The sequence below is a fragment of the Oreochromis niloticus genome, linkage group LG3, assembly GCF_001858045.2.
Source record: "Oreochromis niloticus isolate F11D_XX linkage group LG3, O_niloticus_UMD_NMBU, whole genome shotgun sequence".
Classification (NCBI taxonomy): Eukaryota; Metazoa; Chordata; class Actinopteri; order Cichliformes; family Cichlidae; genus Oreochromis; species Oreochromis niloticus.
In genome coordinates this window covers 17,564,622-17,588,452 of record NC_031967.2, presented here as the reverse complement: position 1 = coordinate 17,588,452, position 23,831 = coordinate 17,564,622, and the positions used below count along the sequence as shown (strand labels likewise).

General features: G+C 42.8%; 1 protein-coding gene across 3 annotated transcripts; it reads right to left on the bottom strand.

The window, feature by feature from the left end:
• Nucleotides 1–332: 332 nt before the first annotated feature.
• hdlbpb (high density lipoprotein binding protein b) lies at nucleotides 333–23,454 on the bottom strand. Of its 3 annotated transcripts, none has more exons than XM_005454379.4 (28): nucleotides 23,302–23,454; nucleotides 21,741–21,820; nucleotides 19,731–19,832; nucleotides 19,333–19,484; nucleotides 18,934–19,149; nucleotides 17,269–17,475; nucleotides 16,821–17,036; nucleotides 13,823–14,029; nucleotides 12,981–13,088; nucleotides 12,549–12,653; nucleotides 12,240–12,318; nucleotides 9,895–10,034; nucleotides 9,697–9,801; nucleotides 9,471–9,584; nucleotides 9,297–9,383; nucleotides 9,059–9,190; nucleotides 8,122–8,340; nucleotides 7,793–8,014; nucleotides 7,485–7,703; nucleotides 7,083–7,224; nucleotides 6,472–6,599; nucleotides 6,272–6,376; nucleotides 6,051–6,185; nucleotides 5,544–5,687; nucleotides 5,280–5,459; nucleotides 5,077–5,193; nucleotides 3,271–3,429; nucleotides 333–3,183 (listed from the first exon to the last, which is right to left on the bottom strand). In XM_005454379.4, exons 3-28 carry the CDS (start codon nucleotides 19,804–19,806, stop codon nucleotides 3,091–3,093), a joined length of 3,807 nt encoding a protein of 1,268 aa, XP_005454436.1. In that variant the 5' UTR covers nucleotides 19,807–19,832; nucleotides 21,741–21,820; nucleotides 23,302–23,454; the 3' UTR covers nucleotides 333–3,090. The 3 variants fall into 3 exon arrangements, with proteins under 3 accessions (XP_005454436.1, XP_019210076.1, XP_003449379.1); XM_019354531.2 differs by lacking the exon at nucleotides 23,302–23,454 and adding an exon at nucleotides 23,171–23,189; XM_003449331.5 differs by lacking the exon at nucleotides 23,302–23,454 and adding an exon at nucleotides 22,915–23,079.
• Between the last annotated feature and the right edge of the window lie 377 nt (nucleotides 23,455–23,831).

The window sequence follows — 23,831 nt, the reverse complement described above, 5'->3', positions numbered from 1 at the left end:
TTTGAGTGAATTAAAGTGACACAGGTGAGCTAATCTCTGAGGACACTGCTGACTGACATAAAGCACATGGACGGCCAGAGGGTCACTTTTACAACCAGAGCCTGCAATGTCCACCAGCAGCTGAACTTCAACGAGCGAACGAGACTTAAAGTGGACTTTATTCGGCTCATTTCCACCTGCATCATTTGCTTTGCATGACTACAGTTCAAAATAATCCTTATTTCTGGCATCCTGGGCCCTGCTAGAGTCTTTCAGTTCATCCTTTCTCTGAAATCACACAGTTTAAAAGATGGATGTAGCTGCTACTTCACCCATTCATTTCTGCTGCTGCCGTCCTTTTCCCATGTGACGAGGAGGACGTCTGACTGAAACCACATGCTGATTGGCTAATGAGTCGCGATTGACAACTCGTTAGCTAATGAGTGTTTGTGACAGGGAAGCTACATGCATGTTTTATACATGTCTGAAACAAGCTTTTTTTCTCTTATTCTTTTTTTTCTTCTTCTGATTGGTTGTCATAAGGAGCAAGTGGGTGGGGCTTTGCACTCACTGACATCATACAGGTCCAAGAATAGAAAAAACACTGTTTAGAGGAGTGAAGTGTGAGCTTTTAGCTCATATGGATTATTTCTAGACTAATCTCATTACTTTAAATTAGGGCTGTCAATGTTAACGCAGAATTAATCAGTCGTCACGATTAATGCATTTACATTATTTAACCCAACTAACCCATCTGGGACGCAGAATGACTCAAAATCCCTGAAATGTCTGTCAACGCATTTCGGGCAGTTTGTCCAAAGTTTCTCCATTCTGCCCTCCGAATGGGTTAAATGTGTTACAATTAAAAGAAATATTTTTTAAAATTTTAATCATGATGGCGTGTTAACGCGTTAACATTGACAGCCCTAATTTACACTCTTGCCATATAAATACAATCATACATCGCTGTAACAGTCTACAGTGTAGCAAATTTATTAGACCAGTTGTCTTAAAATCTAGAAAACGTATGTTAGAAATCCATCAAAAGCTCTTTAAAACTAATATAATAATAACAACTGATATTATTTATTATGCAAATGCAACAATAATTCACTATTTTGGGGGTTACTCTCAACTTCTCTAAGAACTCAGGAAACAAATTTTCTGTTCAGGATTTCATGTAAAAAAACTAATTTAGCATGCTGACTTAAAAACAATACCAATGTGCTTAACTATTGTCTTCAGATTTAGCTAATAAACTTTAAAATTAATGGATGAAACACTGATTATTTAGGTCAGCTGTAGCATAAACCTTACACTGCGTGGTGTAATAAATGAGCACTGTATAAATGTATACGACAGAAAATAAGGCATCGGTCCACTTTAAGTCACTGATGCAGCGAAATGATGGCAGTGCCGCTCACGACAGTCATCTTTACCTGAAGTTCAGCTGCAGTTCCTCCTGCTTTAATGGACAATCGCCTGCTCTGATTTTCTCATCTAATTCTCAGAGAAACACCTAATTAGCATATTTTCCAACATGATCAACTATTCCTTTAAACCTCCAGGCACAAGCACGGTTTAGCTAAACTGCTTAAAGTCTGGGTCGGTCGTATAATTTAGCAAAGAACTCACATTTTAAGTCTCAGAACCAGAAAAAGGGATAAGGGGCATCTTTTTTTTTTGCTACGAAATATCCGTAAAATGAAGCACCTGAAGGAGAGGAAACCAAAGTGCGGCTGTTCATGGTGGAGTTTTTTTCTTTTTTATCCTGGAGCACAGATGTAACTTTAAGCAGCACGTCTGAATTAAAGACGAGTTCAGAAGGTTAAAAAACAAACAGACCAAACAAACAAACAAAACAAACAAACAAAACAAAAAAAGGGAAAAAACCCTCCAGGATGAGCTCCGAGCAGACAAACGGACAAAGACCAAGTAAAAGTTTGGTTCAGCTTCTTTCAAATATACATCTTAATTTGCACGCGCGCACACGCATACAGAGTCTTTCAAATATACCAGAAACCAACAAGAAGGACAACGACAACAACAAAAAAAAAAATAATCCCACACAGATTTTAAAAAAATAGCGAAAAGTACTTTGTACACTTCGAACAACTGGTAACATGTTCTCATACCCTGACATACAGCATTCACTCCCAGACGCAAGGTTGCAAGCTACAGCAAGTGCTTTTTATAAAAACGCATGGTCACAGTAGTTCAAATGAAATGGCTCCTTTTGTTTTTTTTCTGAATAAATAAAACAGTTGTGACAAAAAAAAAACAAAAAAACAAAAAAAACAACCTTCGTTACAAAACAACCAGTGCAGGACTTCCACGTCTTCTGACTCAGTATTATTTAAAAAGAACTACAGCAGCTGTTTTTTTGTTTTTTTGCTCCCAGATTGGAAATATTTTTTTTTTTTTAAAAAGAGGCGATTCATGGGTGGAAAAACCTTTCCTGAGCCCATCAACACACGGATACAGCCCACTGCACCACATTAGCAAACTGGAAATGAGAAAGCTCTTCGTAAAAACCAGAGGAAATCTTTAAAAGTCGTCAGTGCTTACAAACTCTTTGCGCTCTTAAAAAAAAACAAAAAAAACAAAAACAGACTCTCCTCTCTCTCTTTAGGTTTGCGTCAGGTACGTGAGGATGCCTCCTCGCTGCCCTCTGACAAATTCAAACTTCTCTTATGTACCGCGCTGAGGTGATGTCGAGGGAGGGGGCGGAGTCTGGAAGCAGGAGGAGTAAAAAAACAAAAACAAACAAACAACAGTGGTTCAACCGAGAGGAAGAGTGGGACAGCAAAACTATGGAGAGAGGACTCAATGTTCTTTTTTTTTTTCTCTCGAGGGAAGGAAGAGGAGGAGGAGGTGGAAGTACTCAGGGAGACAGGAGGAAGAAAGAAGGAATAGTTCTCCCAGAATTCATTGTGGCTGGTTGTTAGGAGAACAGTGGGGGGGGATTCAGAGAAAGAGAGACAAAAGGAAGGTCACTAAAGAGGAGGGGAAGGCGAGCAGCAATTAGATTTGGGATTTGTTTTGTCTCTCATTGTCTAAATTACAGAAGTTTTGTTGGTTTTTTGTTGGTTTTTCTCCAGATGAACAACTTCAGAACTTCTTGGGGCCCCAGGCTGATGCCTGCTTCGGGGCTACGACTGTCCCGAACGTGGGGAAATCCTCGGCGCTGCTCATGTCGGGAGCCTGGAAGGAAAACACACTCTGATGGGCCCGTACTGCACAGACATCCCTCCAACAAAATGCTAATTTAGTTAAACAAAGACATCCCACCTTGTTCCCAGCCGCATTCCAGGGAGCGTCCCGCACCACAAAGCCCTTAGCTGGACCCCCGCTGCTGTCGTCCCCTGCGCCTGCTCCGCCTCCCCCTCCGTAGCGAGATGGAGGCTTCATGTACGCTGCCAAGGTCTCTGTCTCCGTCACGCTGAGCAGCTGAGAGATGAAGAGAAGGAAAACTGCTCCTGAAAACAGCCTTTGTTTATGAGTCAGAATGATTTTCATTTCCTGGCCGGGATTCTGTTGATCTACTTGTTACCCCGAAGGCAAGATATTAATTTTAAAACATAGTTACAAAATAACAGAAATTACAAATATACCACAAATATCCTTATCTGGTACAGTAACTAGCGCACCTCAACAGATAAATGGTCTTGGGGGGTTTTCTGTAACAATTTAACGGAAACAGCCACATTTTCATGGGTGGGTTTTAATTATCATTATTCTGCCTCAGAGTTCATCAAAATCTGAAATCCAGTGTCACCAAAGTGTTTGAATATTTCCCAAAATCCAACCAAAACAGAATTAAAAATACAGAAATTTAAAACAGAAGCAAAACAACCAGATTTAAATTTGGCTGATCTCCCCTTCAGGGTCGTCTCCTCTTGTACCTCTGTGCCGCTTTGAACCTTGCTGCTGTTCATAGCTCGTTTCCTGTTTCTGATTGCTAGCGCTTGACTGAGAAGCACGCTCGTCATGTTTAATCCTAGAACCGCTGAAGAGGTCATTTTGACCTCCTATCATTTTAAAAATCATGTAACGCCGTTAAAGAAAAACCCAATTATCTCATATTTCATGACTTTTCCTAAAATGGGTTTGTTCATCACTAGAACTAATGAGGTTGGAATTTTAGCCGCATGTGCAGAGCAGCTGGGAAACCATAGGTGAACTGAGCAGAGAGTCCAGGGTGTGGAAAACTAATGAGCAAATCAAGAGTGAAATCTGGAGCAGAGCAGCATTAAAGGGCAGGTTTCAGGCCTGAGAGCTCTGTGGACGCTGTGATAAACTTTCACTGTTGTTCTTTTAAAATAATCCGATAATGTGGGCTTTATGTTTTGTTGTAGCCGACTTGGAGGTCATTTTTAAAATGCAGGCAGTGAGCCGTTCGATAGCGATGGGGGATCGATTCCAGCACAATAGGATCAATACTTGTCTCTATCCTCTGAGTTCAGGATGAAGTCCACTGGATTAAACTAAATAAATTATTTTTTTGTAAATGAAAAAAAATAAACCTCAAACAAGCACTATGAAAAATGTGTGGACCGTCATATCTATTTTATTTTTAGCCTGTAGCACATTTGATCAACAGAAGCTGACCCAACGTACTTTAGACAATTACAGCTGTTCAAACGGTGTGTTTTGTTGTTTTGTTTTTCTGCACTAGTGTTCAATCTGATTCACAGAAGAGCTGTTTAGAGTAAATAACATCAGCTGTTATTCAAAATTAATTTTTAGCCATTTTTCTTCTCCAATAATGAAATGATTTCAGTCTCTTTGCTGTAATCTTTATTTGTGAATTGAAATGTGTATTTTAACTTCATTAAAAAAATATTTTAAATACGTTGTAAAACAAACAAAAGTCCTGAAACTTAAAGATAAACACTTATTCTGTTAAATTTTACTTATAATTAGAAAAACTGATCCATAGTAAGAAGTTAGCTTCTTCAAGAAATGGTTTCTTTGCCATTTCTGTAGAGCTTAATATCAACAGATGGATCTAACATTTGTTGGAGTTGTGTCAGAGTGCAGGCGTGAGCGATGTGTGCTGTAACCGCATCTCTTTCTTATATACAGTGAACTCACGTATTCCTCCTCCAAGTTGAGCAGGTGATCGATGGCGTTATCAACCGTCTCAGGAAGACCCGTCACCGTCACTTTGTCGGGCTCGTCCGACCCCGGCTGAGGGAACCGGATATCCACCTGAGAAACCAGAGGAGAACGAGTGGAGATCAAACATTTCCTCATTTAGCTTCAAAATGAGCGATCTATGAATCGATCCAACCAACCTTGAACTCCTCCATCAGCTTGCGGATGGCTTTGCCGCGGGCCCCGATAATGCGGGCGTGGGTCCTCGGGTCCAGGTGAACGTCTTGGCTCACCATCTCCTGCAGCTCAGCTACAAGCTGCTGGATGGCCTGGCGCGCCTCCTCCACATTACGCTCGTACCCCGAGATTACGATCAGATCCTGGGAGGAAAAGGAAAGGATTTGAAGCGAGCAACAGGAACGGTTCGGCACAGAGGCAGGAAAAGACAAAAAAGGGAAACTGACCTGCTGCTCGTCTCCTTTGTCGGGGAACTGGATGCTCACGTCGTGGTCTTTTCTGATCTGAGAGATGACGGCTCCTTTGCGGCCGATAATCTTGGGATGAAACTTTGGATCCACAGACATGGTGACCTTGAAACTACGCAGGGCCTGAGAGGAGACAGAGCCACAGAGATCTCATCTTTACAGCACACAGAAGTCACTTTCCACCGGTGCTCTTCATTCATCATTACATGCTGGGTTTTTTTGTACATGTCAAAGAATAAGAGATACTACACACACTACTGATTCACTGCCATCAGGAAATCATGATCCCCTGTGGTAATCTCCTAACTTTAAGAATTAAACTTGTGTTTCCATTTTTTCCCCCTTTTAAAGTTTTTTTAAAGAGGTTTTTCTGGATGGACGGCGTAATGATCGCGGGTGTTGCATAATCTGAAAATAACAAGAAGCAAATTAAAAACTGAGACAGCTGAACTGTGACGATAAACATGACACAGTGTGTGCTTGTACCCTGTCCTCCTGCTCGGCCTGCAGTTCTTTCACCCTCTCCAGCAGCCCCTGTTTGGCTCGCTCCACGTTGGCTGCCAGGCCCGTCACCTTGATCACATCCAGCTGCTTCTCAGGCTGCGGCACCCAGATGTTCACCTACGTACACAAAACCCCAAAGTTCACACTCTCAGACAGCACGGGTATAAAAAGTCCCAGCAGATGGCACCAGAGAGCAGCCTTACCTCGTAGTCTTCCATCATCTTCCTGATTCCAATGCCTTTCTGGCCAATGATGTAGCGATGCAACTCATAAGACACCTCCACGTCCTCTGTTATGGGCACCAACGCCTGAAGGAGGAGGAGGCCGTCACAGGGTGCGTGCTCAGAGATAATAATGAACATTAAACAGCGTCACGTCTCAGCTTAACGAAGATTACGCCTACCAGCAGGGCTGCTTTAGCCAGCTCGCACTTCTCTGCCCGCCCAGAGATGGTGATGACGTCACACTTGCGGGGCACAAACTCCGCCTCTGGACTGACCTCACCGTTCTCCTGTGGCAAAACCTCCTGAGCTGCAAGTTTACAATGAGAAAAACAGGGATTAAAAGTTTATATTTTGATATACGACTCTTAAACACTGATTATTTTTTTTTTATACATGTAAAAGAATAAGAAATACTACACATGCTACAGACTCACTACCATCATTAGATCGTCATCTGGTGGAACTTGAAGGATTGAAGAATTGCACTCTACCCAACACTGCTAGGAACAACTAATTGTGCTTGTGTTGCCATCAGGGGAAGTGCACAGTGCTGAGCGACTATGCAGCGTCAACAATCATAACATTGACTGAACGTTATTTCTCCTGTCTCTTCTTTGACATTTTAATTTTCCTTTATCAGCTGATCTAAACGTTGATACAGATAGATCAGCAAGTGAGGAGGAAACTTGAGAAAGGCCTACTCATTTCTAACCTAGTGTGCTAATCTGCAACATAAATCACAACAGAGGCAGGATGTAGCTGCGGGTGCACGTTGTGGGTCGTTTCTAACCTGCAGCGCTGTCGTCTCTCTCAGGGAACTTGATTTGCACCTCGTGCTCTCTGGTGATGTGCTGGATGCGGCAGCCTTTGGGGCCCATGACGGCGCGATGGTAGCGCTGAGGGATGGCCACCTCCACGGTCACCTGGGACTCCTGCTCGAGAGAGAGGAGGAAGAAAGAAGAAAACACAAAAGGTGAGCACAGCGGGAGCTGGTTCGATTCCAATTATAAATAATGAGCTTATTGAAGCGTCCTTGAAATAACATCTATGTCTGTTCAAAGAAGTAAAACTTGCAGCTACTTTTGGCAGCCTTTCTGTGACTTTCACATAATCAGATTCTTATACATTAAATTCAGCTTTGACCTGAGTGCAGACAGCGACCGTTTGTCTCTACGTGTTTTCCGTCTCTCACCAGGTCCTCGATGATCTCCTGGATGCGTTTCTTTGCGGCCTCCACGCAGTCCTTTGCTCCCTTCAGCGTGACCCGCTGGCTGTTCGCTCCAGTGCGAGGGAAGCTCACAGCCACGCCGCCGTACTCCTCAGCCAGCTCCCGCAGCACCTGTCCTCTCCGACACACGAAGTGGCGGTGGTGGCGAACGTCCACCACCATCCTGTCCTCCACCACGTCGTCCTGCAAAGGGAGATGGCGAGATTGTTGATTTGAAAATCAAGAATCAAGACGTGAATTAAATGGTTTTATAGGACAAAGGAGGTCGTCACCAGATTTTTGACCAGACTTTCCAGCTCCTTCTGGGCCTGACGTACGGCTTCCTCTTTTCCTACGATGGTGATCAGCTCCTGCTCTGTGTCGTCAGGTGACGGGAAGATGATCCGGGCGCCCGTCCGGTCCCGGACGCGGCGAATATTTGCCCCGCCCCGTCCGATTAAGAACTTGTGGTACTCTGGTTTGGCCTGCAGCTCAGCGGTGAAGTTGTTTACTTGCTGCGAAAGGCAGAGGACAGGAGGATGATGCAAGTATTTAAACTTTTAGCAGCTAACATCCGTTGTTTTAAGTCACCTCTTCTATTTATTCACTCTTTCCCGCTCACCTTCTCTTCAGCCAGCTGCAGCAGCTGCTTCTTGGCCTTCTCCACCTCACCTGCGGGCCCTCTGATCGTGACCTTGTCGGAGCCGGAGCCCTCAGAGGGGAAGTGGATGTGGACGCCGCCACAGTCTTCCATGATGGAGCGCACGAGGCAGCCCTTTGAGCCAATCAGAGAGTTGTGCAGCTTGGCTGGGATTGTAACCTCTGCCTCTTTAATGTTGGCCTGGAGGGATGAAGAGGGACAGGCTGAGATTTTCATGCAGTTTAAAAACTGAAGACAAAGAAGAACATTTTAGAAGACGTATTTAATTCCCAACAGAGGAAACCATTAAATATTCAGTCCATCCATCCATCTTCTGCTGCTCATCCAGGCTGGGGTTGCAGAGGGCAAGTCTGAGCAGAGAACCCCAGACTTCCCTCACCCCAGCCACCTCCTACAGCTCATCTGGGGGCAGACACGGTGAAGTTCCCAGGTCAGCCAAGAGATATAATATCTCCAGCTTCTTTTAACAAAGAAATCTTAACCCACTGTCATTTTTTGAGATGATAAAAAACAAGAGAAACCAAGTAAGAAAGAGGATTTTGGCTCAGAACCATATCTAATAGTTCATCTCTGCATACGTGGTTTCTGAAAGACGAGCGGTGTAGGGAGAATTAAATTCTGTTTTTTAACACTAGAACCGCAGCAATGGCAAAGACGGCAATTATTGAAGAAGTTAAGTTTATATTGACTCTTCCTAATTTAAAATAAGATTAAAGCCAGCCAGCAACCCGCCCGCTGAGTGTTTTTTCAGGTTAACAATTCCAATGATTGTCTATGGATATGACTCTAAGCAAAAGATTTAATAAATAATTTATCCAAGAAACAAAAGAAAGTAAATTTTAAAAATCTATTTTCTTCAAAACTCTTCAAGCATCAACCAAAAGCACTCGTGTCTCACCAGCTCTCTCTGGATGGCGAGGATTCGATCTCTGGCCGCCTCGCAGTTGTTCTTCTTGCCTGTGATGACGATCATCTCCGAGTTACTGTTCTCCGTTGGCAGGTCGATCTTGGTGTTGGTCTCTTCGCGGATCTGTCAGTGCGAGCGTCTGCGGTTAGTTTTTGTCTTAAACGTTACATTCTGATCTAAAAGTTTTAGGAGTCAGATTTGGACAGAACCTGTAAAAAATAAATCTCACCTTCTTAATGTTAGCGCCCCCTTTGCCAATTATGTTCTTGTGAAACTGCTTGAAGATGGGAACGGAGAGCGAGAAGCTATTTTCAATCTGTGAGAGAAAGAAAACTGCCATGAAACAGAGCGCAACAGCTGAGGGACAGGGAGAGGCACAAAGACAAAAAACGGAGGGTCGTACCAGGTCAGCAATGATTTTCTGGAGAAACTTGGCACATTTCTCCACCTCATTTTTCGGACCTCTCAGCTGGACGATGTCGCTCTTTTGCGACGGGTCGGGGAAATTGATAATGACCTAGAAGCCAGCGAGATGATAATCATCAAATTAAATTACAGCTGAGTCAAAACAAATTATTGAACAGTGATGACAAGGCGAGACAAAGCGCCGGGTCACAGAGGACGTTCACCTCGGGAAACTTATCTCGAACTTCTTTGATTTTTTCTCCTTTCTGTCCGATGATTGTCCGGTGAAACTTCTGCTCAACGATCAGATCTTTGGTGCGTTCGTTTTCCTAGAAATGACAAAACCGTAACAAAGACATTAAGCCTTCATGTCATCTGGCTCTATTAAAACCAATGAACCTAAGCTTTGAGCCCATTCTCACCATCCTCTGGACCATCTCCATGAGCTCTCTGCGTGCCAGCTGTACTCCTTTAGGATCTCCCTCGATCCGCACCAGGCCACTTCGCTCCGAGTCCTGGGCGATTCGAACCGACACCTTGTACTGCTCCTTGATACGATTTACTGTAGCGATACAGGGAAAACAGCAGGAATGAAATAAGAGTGAAAACCTGAGAAAGGGAGTTTACTATAGTGTATAGTCACTGTGACATCACCCACTCAGGTTAGTTTAGCATTTTATTCGTCGTCATCTGGGTTTTGAAACTGGATGTGAGCAATGGAGCTGACTGAGAAACCAAACAACACTGCACACACTTACACTGTAACCTGAAGCATGCCCTGCTTCACTGTCCATAATACTCTAAGTCCTTACTAGCTAGCTACTAAAGCACAGAATAAAGCGCTTGTGTGAATAGGTGAATGTGGCGTGTTGTTTAAAGCATTTTGAAGGCTCTGGGAGATTGGAAAAGCACTATATAAGAATCAGTCCATAGTTGTCATTCAGGAAGCTATTAAAAGGTTTAGAAGAAAACATGTCCAAGAGTTTTAGAAAGTTGGTTCTGTTCATCTACACGTAGTGTTTTCAGTGGGAGAAACATTTCATCATTCATCCAAGCCTGAATAAGTTCAAGCTTAAACAAACTCAGTTTTGTCTTATATAGTACATGTTTGCACATGCTTTAATAAAATGCTGCACCCATTTCCCATTTATCTAACAAAATATAAAGAAATGAAGGATAGAAAAGATTTCTGCAGGGCACTTTAGAGGCTAAATCCATATTTCATATAGAGTCTATCCACCTTCAGACGTCATTAGCCGTTTCCAGGTCCAAACTCCTCTCCAGTTCCACAACACAAAACAACACTGTGGCATCGCTGAGAGTTAAAAACTGTCTAGATTCTTTCATCTTTAATAAAATGATCAATGTGGCGGCTCTACCAGGTGTAACAATTAAGTTTAAAACCCACGAAAAAAGGATTTGTGAAATTCAACGGAGTGAGAAGTTAGCAGGTTATAGTTATAGCAAGTTACAGTTTTCATATAAAGATGATATAGCATGTTCTGACTGAGGGATTTCTGTAAAACTAAAACATACAGCTCTGCTATCACTTCAAACATAAATAAAGACAGAAAACTAAACAGCAGTGACTTCTGAAGTTGGGCTAGCCGGTACAAAATGCTGTGCTACATGGTGGCTAGCTACAGAGCTATCATTAGCATAATATAAACACATGAGCACAGTGAAGCTGGAAGATGAACGCTAACTTTTTTCCACTCAATAAAAATTAACATGAGGGTTCCCGACTGTTAGGGACAAATGCAAGGCAGGAAAAAGATGCTGAAAATGGACCAAACTTCAGTCAGAACAACTGAGATGATCCATCACCAGCACCAGGTTAGTCATTAACATACTGCTGCATAGTCTGGATTACTCGCTATGACAAATTCCTGATCCTCAGCTTTGAGTACTCATTTAAATCTGTGTTAGCCTCAGAGTGACTCTTCTGACCTGTTCAAATATCTGGTGGCAAACCGTGGGCTAATGGGCTGTTGTTGCATCGTAAGATTTCAAAAACTTTGCTTTTTTTAAAAATGTGCTGCCGATGAATGGTGGTAATAAAAACTCAGAGTGATCACTATTTTTATGGGCTTGTTCAGATTAAACAGAACAAGATACACAGCATTAAAACGTGTTAAAAATACAACAGCGTTAATGAACGCAGAGTAGTTTGAACCCGGAAGCAGGTCTCATGTCATCACTTAACAGCCGGATAGGATTCACGCTCAAAGATGTAGCAGTTTTAAACCTGCTGGAGAACACTGATGTGCAATAGGTAAGAGGCTGGCATCTGTTATCAAAGACTAGCTCTCATGATGAAAATCAGGTCACTAACACTTGCCTCATGACGCACCCTCCAGTTCCCTGCTTTACAACACAAACAGTACAGGAAGTCCGCAGTATGTGATTGAGATCAGCGACAGCCACATGACAACTTTTCAGTTTAAAACATCACAAGTCACTCAAAACCCTGAATGTGATGCTTTCCATTAAATATTCTACCCCAGACAGCATCTGAATTATCCAAACTAAAAGCAACTAGAATGACTGACAGGAAAAATCAAAATACACTGATATGTGTGGATTAAATGATCATTACCATTATATAAAACATTATACTGAAATAAAAGCAATTTCTAAAACATATTCTTTGTTAGTTTTGCAGGTAGGGAGACAAACTAATGAGGTGCAACAAGGGCTCCACCTGGGAGCATGACAGATTTGTTACGGTTTATTTTTCAGGTCAGGGGTAAAGTGATCTACTCACTGTTGGCTCCGTTCTTTCCGATGAGGTGTCTGTGGAAACGCTGATCTATGTTGATTTCGGTGTAGTCCATCCTCACCAGCTGGACACCGGGTAAGAAAAAGGAGATTTGGATTTATAAATGTGAACCAACACTCGACCAATCAAATGTGATTCTCTCTTATCTCTCTTCAGGTCTACGTGATTATAAGTGTGTGCAGCTCTTCCAAAGCTTTGTCCAACACAGCAATATTTCTTTCAGTGACAGAAGACAATACACTCCATGTCTACCGTAGCTTTGTTGTGTTGGTGTACGTGTGTGTCTGCACTGACCAGGTCCTTGATGATCTCTTGTATCTGGGCCTGAGCCTGCTCCACCTCCTCCGTCGGCCCTTCGAGACTGATGCGCTCCTCGCCATCGGTAAACTCTATGTGAACCTACACACACAGACAGGAATAAAGGCAAGCCAGTTAGGAAGTTTCCCCTTCTGCTCCATCCTGTGTTGATTCTTCCATGCTGTAATTCATCTCAGCTGATGTCAAGTTTCCCAAATCAAGTGTCCTCTGCAGTCACTTTTCTCTGTCTGTGTTTTGTCCAACATTTTTTGCTTTATTGGTCCCTTTTGCACAACAACTGCTGCCGTAACACAGCCTCCTCCCCACAAAGCATTCTGTCACGCTGCAGGAGCAGGATGTGAGACTTCTGTGTTATCTCTGGCTTTTACCTCAGATCACCCCACGCCTTCTTTGTTCTCCTTTCCTTACCCGTGGTAGCTGCTGTGTGATCCGCCCGATGTTCTGTCCTTTCTTGCCAATGATGAAGCGGTGCAGCCAGGCGGGGGCAGTCACCTCCACCACCATCACGCTCTTAGCCTGAAAGGGTACAAAACGTTAAAACCATGTTTGCATTGACAAATCACAGAAATCGTTTCTCTGCAATGGCTTAGTTGCAACTTAAAATAAAGGGGACATATTATGCTTTTCCTTCTTTCCATATTAAATATTTAAAATGAGATCAGTGTACATGCAAGTAATCCCTGTGAGCCAAAGCTCAGGCTTCAGACTACTCTACACGCTCAGTCTCCAATGCTTGTACCGAGCTGACTTCAGCTCACCACGGATTTCCTTTTATGGTCACGGAAGCTAGAGGCAGCTTGTTTCAGACACAGGGTGAGGTGGAGTATGTAGCCTGAGCTGGTGGAGCCCAAAACCAAAGTTTAAAGAAAGACTTAAAACCAGATGTTGCTATATGACCTCTGGATTGGCCAACAAATCCATCATAAATGTTTGCCTCTAACATTGATAAACTACATATAGATTAATCATTGCACAACTTTCCGAATCCCTTTCACTGTAAAGATGTGGATGTGATGTACTTGCTGAGGTTGTTAATCTTGCTGCTCTGAACTATTAAAAATAAATACATCTAAAAATAAAGTCTCAAAAAAAGGAAATCTAGGCCGTCTGAGTACCTCTTGAATGTACTCTGTAAATGCAACTTCAGGGACTTTTATTCCCTACATTTCTGCCATAACAAAAGCTAATTACATTAAGCAAAATGCAATCCCCATCTCTGTCCTTTAATTACAGTTTTATTGTGTCCTCACCTTGGCGTAGACCTGTGTGAGTGCTGGTCCCAGTTTGTCAGGCTCCCCTCTGAGGATGATGGTTTCTGAGCTGGAGTCCAGAGGAGGCATCTCCACCGACACCCCCGTGGCCTCCAGGATCTCCTGCAGGGTGTTGCCCTTCGGACCTATGATGTACTTATGCTGAGACTTCTTCACCTCCACAGAGATAGTCGTGGTCTTCCGCTTCTGCGAGGAGGACATGGGCACGATTATAAGTGATAAGACAATCGTAGCGAGAGGATGTGGGTAAATCGAGAAGCTCGTTGAGGGATGGATGGAAACATAAGAGGAGACAAAGAAAAATGAAATCAGGGAAGCAGGAAGGAGATGGGAAAAATCAAGTAACAGAAAGACCAGACAAAATCTGGGGGAAGGAGAAGGGAACAGAAGGAGGGTGACTGACAGATGAAAGTGGGAAGGCAGCAGAGAAAGTACATTTGTTTTTGCCAATCATACATATGCACTAAATGACATTAGCATTCTCATCCTGTTGTTCTCTGGTGAAATCCAATTTTCTCTCGGCATTATCTCCGGCTTGCCTATCATCGGAGCTCATCTGCTACAAACACGCAGTTCCTCTGCTCCACCCATCCATCTCACACAGCTTCTTTAAAGTTAAGAGAATGCACAAACTCTGTAAATAACCTCCTTAAAATCAAACACCTTTAGTACAGATTAGCTTTATGGTTCATGGGATGAAGCGAACAAGTAAAACAAGACTGGTGAAACAAAACAACAACACTGAGCTGCATGCAGTCATGCGTGTCCTTCAGTAAAACCCCAAACTAAACCCCACGCTGCTTTCCCACAGCGAGTCATTCGGGGTAACAGCAACACCCGAGCATCTAAAATGTCAATGCAAATTTAGCCCGGACGAAAAAACTGGCACAAACGACTGAAAAAGGCAAATAAAAATCATGCATGGAAAACAACAAGCATGAGACTCGCCTTTATTAAGTATGTGATCCTATTTTTATCATTTGCTTTGTTCTTTGTTTGGATTTCTGTGAATTTTTAAAGATTTGATTATTTTCTGCTGAGGACAAAGACAGCTGGAGTGGTTATTCCTGTTAGACTGCTTGCAAGTCCACTTGAAATCTAAAGCACATGCATAGTTTGTATATTGTTATGTAAATTTTCTCTGGACAAGACACAAAGACGCGGGCATCCACAGGAACAGTGTGATGACCGAACTTGCTTTACTCTGACCAAAATGACCCTAACATATACGGAAAGTCTTTATTTTATATTTTTTGCTTTATATTTTTGATTCTGTGTTTAAAAAAACACAACAACAAAAAAAAAAAAACATCATCATGAGCACTGATGCAATTAAAGTATTTTAAGCTCAATGACACAAACAAGTGGACCAAAAAAAAAAGATAGAAAAAGAAAAAAAGAAAAGTATTGATGGAGCAGACAGAATCGGATGATTTCCAATCAGCCACTCAGCTTCCCGTATGTCCGATAATGAGCCAGTCTGTTTCATGAATTTGAAACACATGAACAGCAGCGCAGAGAAATAGTCACACGAACGCTCGCAGCCACACGCTAGCATGCTGTTGGCATAGAAACTCTTCACTTCACAAACGAGGGCATAACTATGAAAACATTAGTAACAACACAACCAATGAAACACCTAAATCCCCCTCACCCCGCTTAGCATGGATATTTTAAAGAAGCAAACAAAGGCAAAGCGGCTAAAACTAAAGCTATCAGAGCTCAGAGCCAGCAGCCTCAGTTTGAGCAAAAGACGAAAGCGGTTATGATGAATATAAAGGAGACAAGTGAAAACAAGAGAGGGGTCGATGTGTTATCTGGTGAAGTTATAAAGATACCGGAAACTGATGTAAGTACTTGACATATGTCCTATTATATAAATCTGTTACACCTGCTTTTGTTTGATAAAGGTGGCTGTACAGCAGCTCATTTTCAGGTAATTCAACTCTTTCCAGTTGTTTCATAAAGAGATGACCCGGTAGCTTAGTGCAGTTTGGGGGAAACTGTAATTGTTTATTTTATTATCACAAAATTTTGCATGAAAGAAGCCGAGAGTTAAAGTTCCTGGAAAAACTTTTCTAAATTTATTGGGAGCTCAAACTTTGCAGGTCAAAATTAGAATCAGCCAAGAAAACTGCAGTCAGTGCACATCTATAAAATACAGAAATAAAGAATAGATATATCAACTAATACAAACAATCAAAAAAATGCTAAAAAGGCAGCATCATAGGTACAGAAAGGTCACAATTCTAGGGGATAAAGTTCATCAGGTTGTACCAAAGTTTAAGGCCCCAAATTTACAAAAAATAACATAATTTACAACCATGCATGATCCCACCAAGCAGCAGACATCAGTGGAGGTCGTTTTCTGGCTAAATCTCTTCAGACAGTAAATCTCGCTTTCTCTCTAAATTTGGTTAAAAGCAATCAGTGAAAACTGTTCAGGCCATTAGGAAGATTGACTTTAATCCGTCTTCAACGCTGCCTTCCTTTATTCTGAACAATTTTCTATGAATCTGAGGTTTAAAGTTTGTCTAGTCAATAAATAATGCTACAAAACCTTTAAGGCTAAATTCAGGCTTAAATTCAGCACACCTAGATAGCACCTAGCTGTTATCTTTAATTCAAACACGTGTCTCTGTTTCTTTGAGTACAACATTTGACTGACACTTTGGTAGTCAAATGTTATCAGACAGCCGCTCCACAAACACAGACTAGTATTACCAAGAAATAATAAAATTGAAAAATACGAATTTAAATATGAAAATGTGTCGAGCCAACAAAGGTCTGGGTTTCATCTGCTAATAGTCTGGGCAGTTTGAAAGGAAGAAGAGATGACCTTTGACCTTTTAACTGAATGTAAACACAACAGGGCACCTGTTTTTTTTGGGGGGGGGTTGACCTGAGAAGACTTAAAGTCGCTCATGCCCCATGTCTGCAGGATGGGACGTGAATAATCTCTGGAAAACAATCTCACCTTATCTTCGTAGATGGCTCGGATGCGGCTGACAGCCAGCGCGACTGCCTCCTTCTCACCGGTGATGACGATCTCGTCCTTGGGCAGGCTGGACGGTGGGATGCTGATGCGGGCCCCTGTCTCAAGGCTCAGCTCCTGCACCAGCCTGTTGTGGGCTCCGGCGATGAAGGGGTGGAAGGCTTTCTCAAGGGACAGACGCTCCACCGCACGCTTGTCCTGGTGAGTGGGTGAGGAAGAGCAGGAGAACGACGGCAGACAGAAGAGTCGATCAAACATGAACTCATGGTGATGGTTCAACACGATTCAATACTGAATAGTAAGAAACAATGTAGTTCCTAATGCTACTGTTTGTGCATCTTTTCACATTGCAAGACCAATTAGTTTCGGTTGAGCAGAAATTAGTTATTAAAACAACCCCCACCCCCCTATCCACCCACCCCTGTCTGACCTGCTCAGCAGAGATCAGCAGGATCTCATGGCGAGCCTTCTCAATTCCCTCCTTGGTGCCGGTGATGCGAATGTTGGCGCTAGGGTCGTCCGGGCGTGGAATAGCAATCTTGGTGGCAGTCTTCAGCTCCAGCTCCTGCAGCTTCTCGCCGTTCTTCCCAATGACAAATCGATGGTGCTCCTTGGGGATGGCGACTGTCGCCGACGCCTGGAGGAGCGGGAGAAAGTTTTCAGGAGCAAGTTACATTTGTATCATTTCCCAATGGAAATAAGCCCTCTCATTTATCAAGGCACAGCAACAGCCGCAGAAATCCCTTTTAATTCTAATGTTGGTGGAGCTTTGTACATATGTACAGACATATGCAGAAAAGACCTTTGTTTTTAATATTCATCATCTGCCAGGGAAAATAACAGGATGATACAAAATTACTTACCATCAAAGTTTTCTTTAAATTTGGTACACAAAAAGCATTCGACCTTGAAAAGAGAACAGAACCCCCTGCACTTTTTTCAACTCTTAACTGCAGCTCAGCTAAAGCGCTGCACCTCAGTGCACCAGCTGAAGTGAAAATCAGCATGTTTGCTGCTGAGGCTCACAAAGGCCACCCCTGGGAGCTGATGGTCATTTTCCGGCTCAACTTTTTGTCCTAAACTGGCCTGATAGGATTATTCGAGCCGCAGCCGGTATTTGCCCTCCGTGTGTGTCTTTGGATCACGTTTCAACGTTAAGCAGAGCGAAACAAAAACATTTTTTAGCCACCGGTTACACTGTTCTGATGTTTCTGCTTCACAGTGATTTTTGTTCAAAGATAGTTGGCTGCATATTCAAATTCTTCTGCTGCGGGTGAAAGTTTATCTGAGTTTTAGAGGTTTCACTGTTTTGACAAGTCACACGAGAATGAAGCACAAATGTAAAGCCTGCACTGCACAAATACTGACAACAGACTGTCCTTTGATTGGTTGCCCCTCACAAACGAGAGGTTTGAACAGCAGGCGGACGGAGCTCCTGTGCTCACGGCCAACGCTGTGCACCTGAGATGACCATATTAAGGACATCCTGTCTCTTTAACATCATACAGAGCTAGGGTATTAAACATAAGGCCTGGAGGCCAGAATCGGCCCGGCAAAGACTTCAAACCGGCCCACTGGAAGGCTGTAGAAAACGGGAGTACATCAATTTTGAACAAATGAAAAAAAATTTCCCTTGTGGTATTAAAAAAGTATCAAACTATTGACATAAGATTTGCAGATTTTACTCCTGATAAAGTTTCCACCCGCATTGTCATTCATTCCACACCAGAGAGTTTAGTAATAGATGAACAATTAAATGACTAAAAAGTTCCTGTTTTTCCACCATCTACTATAGAACTTTTTGTTTTTTTATGTGTTATAAATACAGCACATTCTGGGCAATGAGTTAACAGAATTTTACATATTTATGACAAGGAGGACCTCACACGTAAAATGACTTTAACATCCCTGTTTTAGAGCATTTAGAACTTTTTGCTCACATGGATTACTTGTACATACTCTGACCAGCATTTCAAACAGAAAGCAAGAAAATTAATAAGAGGTAACCTTATTTTATAACTTATATGTATATCCTCCCAATATTTTCCAAATCCTGATCACGTAATTATACTATAAGTAGTAAGAGTGCATTTACCTGTGTCTGCAATCGAGCTACGATTTCTTTGCGAGCCTTCATCACGGAGTCCACTTTGCCAGTGACCATGATGGACAGGCCCTGGTCTTTGGCCAGAGACAGCTCGATGTGCGCTCCCGTTCGCTGCATGATGTCCAAGCACACTTTGGCCTCCTCGCCCTCCCCAAACTGGCTGTTGTCTTTGTAACGACGCTCCTCCAGGGGCACGTGGAACACCTGGGTACAGACGAGTTGAAAGTGTTTTTTCTTGCTTGTTGTTCCCAGAACATGTATCTTTCATTGGACCTGCTCTACTGCAGCTAAAAGGCCTGAGGCTAAATTCAGTTACAGCCATCGTCATTAAAAGAGCTGAGAAATGCATTCATTCACTTTTAACAGTCCCCACAGTGGGCTCCTCACCTGGGTGATGACAGAGGCTTTGATGGGTCTGATCTTGCTCCCCCATGCCGAAGGCGGCTCTCCAGCCTTCTCCCCTGGTGCTCCCTTCTCCGGTAGCGGAGGGAAGGCCTCCAGATAGGTAGGGATGTAGGCCTCATCCTCCGGGACACAGCCTGGCCCGGAGAGACAGAGATAAAAATGGCAAGGAAGGAGTAAGAAAACAGTATGTGTAGGGGAGGACTGTTAACAACAAAGATACCAAACAGCAATAAAAATAAGCCTGTGTCCAAAACACATAATGCACATATCAGAAAATTTAAACACATTAAACTTGGGCTAATAATTTGCTCACTAGTTTGGGCTCATGAGGAGAAAACTCTAGCAAGTATAAAAATAAGTAGAAAGGTGCAGGTCATTACCTGCAATCTCCTGGTCCTTGAGACCACTGCGATGCTCTGCAAAGCTTTCCGGGGTCAACACTGCCACTGAGCTCATGGTTCAAGATTTATTCCACTATTCCACTGAAACGGAAACATGGGAATATTGATTTTTTTTTAAGGAATAACAATAAATCAGAACCTCAGAGGAGGAAATGCACTGCTGTGTTTTTATGAAATTTCAGACTGATAAAGCACTAACTCCATGATCAAATTGCTTTCACATTGTTTCCCTCCCTGTGCTCTCTAGGACTGCTTAGAAAAGGCCCCCTTAAGAACCACACTCCCTCTGTGGCTCTGCTACGTTGCACCGATGCTGCACGCTGCACCTGAGACGCTCCAATTAACACTTAACAAGCATCAGATAAACACACAGTGCCGCGAAGCCTTGGGGACGGGGTTATCACAAGTCAAACGCTCAGAGCTGTCCAAGACAACTACTGCTGACATTCCTCGTGATGCACTATCACAGGTCAGATCTGCTCGACTCGCATCACAACAGTGGGTCCCATAAGATTGTGAGTCCAAAAACATAACCCAGAGGACCTCCAAGATCTCTGCTAACTCAAGGTTCCAGGGCTCCACGCACAACTAGACTAAAAACAGATTGATTTATCTCGAAGCACATAAATAAAGACGCTGATAACACAACAACAAAGACGCTGTTATGGCTGGTCTTTATGGTCCAACTGCAGCCTGTCCTCTGCATCTAACACACACAGAGTGGACAGCAAAGAGGTGGCGATGAACTTAAGTGGCATAAAAAGAGCGTTTTGTTTTGCTACAAGTAGTCTTAATTGTGTAATCAAAACCTTCAAAGAAGCTGTCAAATAATACTTATCTAGTCCTTGAGTTCATCCACTGAATGCAAGTCATTTTAGCTCCTCTCACTTTGAGGCCGTCCTCCATTTAAGCCATGTTTCTTCTGATTGGCTGCCCCTCATAAAAGTTTTAAGCTTTCTGAAGACTCTGAGCTCACAGGGATTAGCTGCACATATGCTGCAACTTTGACCATGTTTAACATCAGCATCCTCTGCTGTCACAGTATATTTACACCCACAGCAGGCTAAAGCTACACTCCGACCACATGAGAAGGTGACAGAACCCCATTTCTGCTGCGATGTCCAGAAACTCAAGGACAAGCCTCAGAATGAGTTATAGAGATAGTTTATACAGTTTAAAGTATAAATATTAACATATTAAAGGAATGCAGTTTGAATTAGAAAGAATGTTAAAATGTGGTGTACTTTAATCACTTCTCTTGTAATCTAAGATAAAATGTTATTGAGAAGAAACACATTTCATAAATTTTCACTGCGGCCATAAAGTTCTTTATGCGAGGGGGTGGGGGTGACGAGGTGGAGGTTGAGGGGGTGGGGGGTGACGAGGTGGGGGTTGAGGGGGTGGCAGGCACTGAACTCTGTAACTGTGCATTTTGGGAACACTGATACAGTCTTGTGATTAAGGGGAATAGTTTTTATTTATGGCTACAGAGCCGTAAACTAAAAATCATTGAATGCTACAAGCACACATTTATGAGTCCAATTAGCAGCTGAGAAAGTTAATCTTACAACTTTTGTTGAGTTTTTTTAAGCCAGTTTTTGTTTTGTTTTTTATCTTTCCGATAAAAATGTATGTGATTGGGGGGGACTTTCTTCATAAGACTTTTGCTTCAACAGCCCAGTTGTTTTTAATTCCACTCTCACTCATAAACAGGCATATAAATTTAGCTCCTTTCCATGTGAAGAGTCATTTTGAGCACAACAGTGACATTGTTTTATTATCTAACATCTATGAAACTCTCCAGTCGAGCTTTCTCTCCTGAAATGTGACTGTGTGCTCTCAGGACTGCCATATGAACCAAGCTCTTCAAGTCCACCCGCACTGCAAATGATCTAGCAGTTGTACCCTCTGAAGACAAAGCTGCGGAGGACGTGATCATTCAGAAGTAGTATTGTCTGCCAGAACTGTAGAAAGAGAGCCCAGGCTTACCTGCAAAAGGTCAATTGCCAGAGAGTCCGTCCAGTTAGCGGCTACCGTAGGCGCTTCAGTGTGAGTGTGTGTTTCAGCTCCTGGATGCACAGGAAGGAAAATAAAAAGAAAGATTAAAAGTGAACAAAGGTAAATCAAACAGCTCTACAGCACGGAGGCTGGGTAAACACTGTAAACACCCACACTGCACTGCACCTTATACCGTCTCGATCTGATTCACTCTCCTCCTCAATTCCCCTCCCTCTCCTCTGCTCGTCTCTCTAACAATCCTCCCTCTGAGATTTCACAAATTCAACAGCTAAGGAAACTTGAGAGCAAATGCTTCCAAACACCACATGTGACAAAAAATAAATAAAAAATAGATGCCCCACTACTTTTTTTTTTTTGCCCTGTAAGCAAAGCTGCACTGTCTCTTGAAAGTGTGTTTAATAGCTTTAGTCCAACAGCAACCAGCTGATCCGACACAGGAGCAGTGCCATTTTAAATTTCAGTGGAAATCAAAACATACCGCATATTTCAGGATCATATTTGTGCGGTATGGAACAAGCTAAAAGAGCATTTACAGCATAATACCATTTTAACATTAAAGCTACTTAAGGGGAAATAAAAGGGATACTTAAGTGGCATTGGGGTCTTAAGATACCCTCAGACTTTACACAGTGGGAGCAAACATAAAAACAATCTTTTGAAGAACTTATAAATTATGGACGTGCAGCACTCTTACAGATCAAACTATCCGAGACACAATAATGTAAGCAGCTGAAATTAGCTCCTCGCTAAATGCCTCTTTACACATTAATGAAGCAGCAATAATTAATGCAGTTACAATGTAATATAACCGTCTAGGGTCATTTAACTTCAGGTACATTTTGGAGCTATTACACAAGTGGTTTTTACCACAGTGAACGTTTTAAAAGCGGGACTTTTGGCAGTAGACGCTCTTTCCGTTATGGTGGTGGTGGTGGTGCTTCGCAGCACGCAAGAGGGTTGTGGGGGTTAAACGGGCTCCCACTGTGGGTCACCACCTGCTTCCACGATGTTAGTTTGCTAACATTAGGCGAGAAAACTAGAAACCAACGGAGGAAATAGGAGCACCGTTATAACTATCAGTCGCAGCAGCTAAATAAAAAAGGCAGCCGTGCACGGTGCTAGCTAACCGCTCCGCTAAACGCACCTTTCTCCAGCCGACTGATGTATTTCTTGCTAGCTTGAGGACGCACTACACGGCTGGTCCTAACTACTAACATCGGTTAAAAGCAAACTAAAGGTCTCAAAATATTAGTAAGCCACTTTCGCTGAGCTAACACGCAACGCTTCGCGCCGACCTCAGCCAGACATGATTAGGCGCAAGGACTTTCTGATAATCGGCTAAAAAACAAGCCAGGCGGACGGATAACCAGCTCCAGCTCGCTAGCTCTCGGGGCGCTAACCTTGCTATCCCCGGCTGCTTGTCGCTTGTAGGCGAACCGACTCTATCGCCACTGTAACTACACTTTAACTCCCCCCAATGCATTCATATGTGCATTAAAAAGTAAAGATAAAATAAACATAGAAATCCTACCTTTCAAAGAGAAAATCTACCAGAGGGTGTGTGTTTGACAGGTGATGGTGTAAACACAGATGTGATTGGTCTAGGAACATTTCCTCTGCCGGCGGAGCGATACCAACCAAGCACTGCGACTCAACGAGTATAAAGGAAATGCCGCAGTATCTTTGCGCGGCACGAGCATCCCAGTTAAATAGGTCCGCGTGAAATTAGACTCACTCCGCTCATTTGACTGTGAAATTTAGCCGCACGATATTTGAATATGGTTTTCTGATTGGTTATCAGTAATTTTAAAAATGTTTGTATGTTATTAGCCATTGCAGCTTCTCACGTCCATCAAACTGACCGGCTCTACTTCTCATTCATAATGGCTAGCATGCTTTTCAGGAGTCAGCGCATCACACTTTTCGTGAAGTCTACAAATGTCTGACCTGGAGTGCAAAAACGATCACGTACAACTCAATAAAATACTCCTGTTTTTTTTGTTTGTTTGTTTGTTTGTTTGTTTGTTTTAATTTTCCAAATAAGATAAATGTCACTTTGTG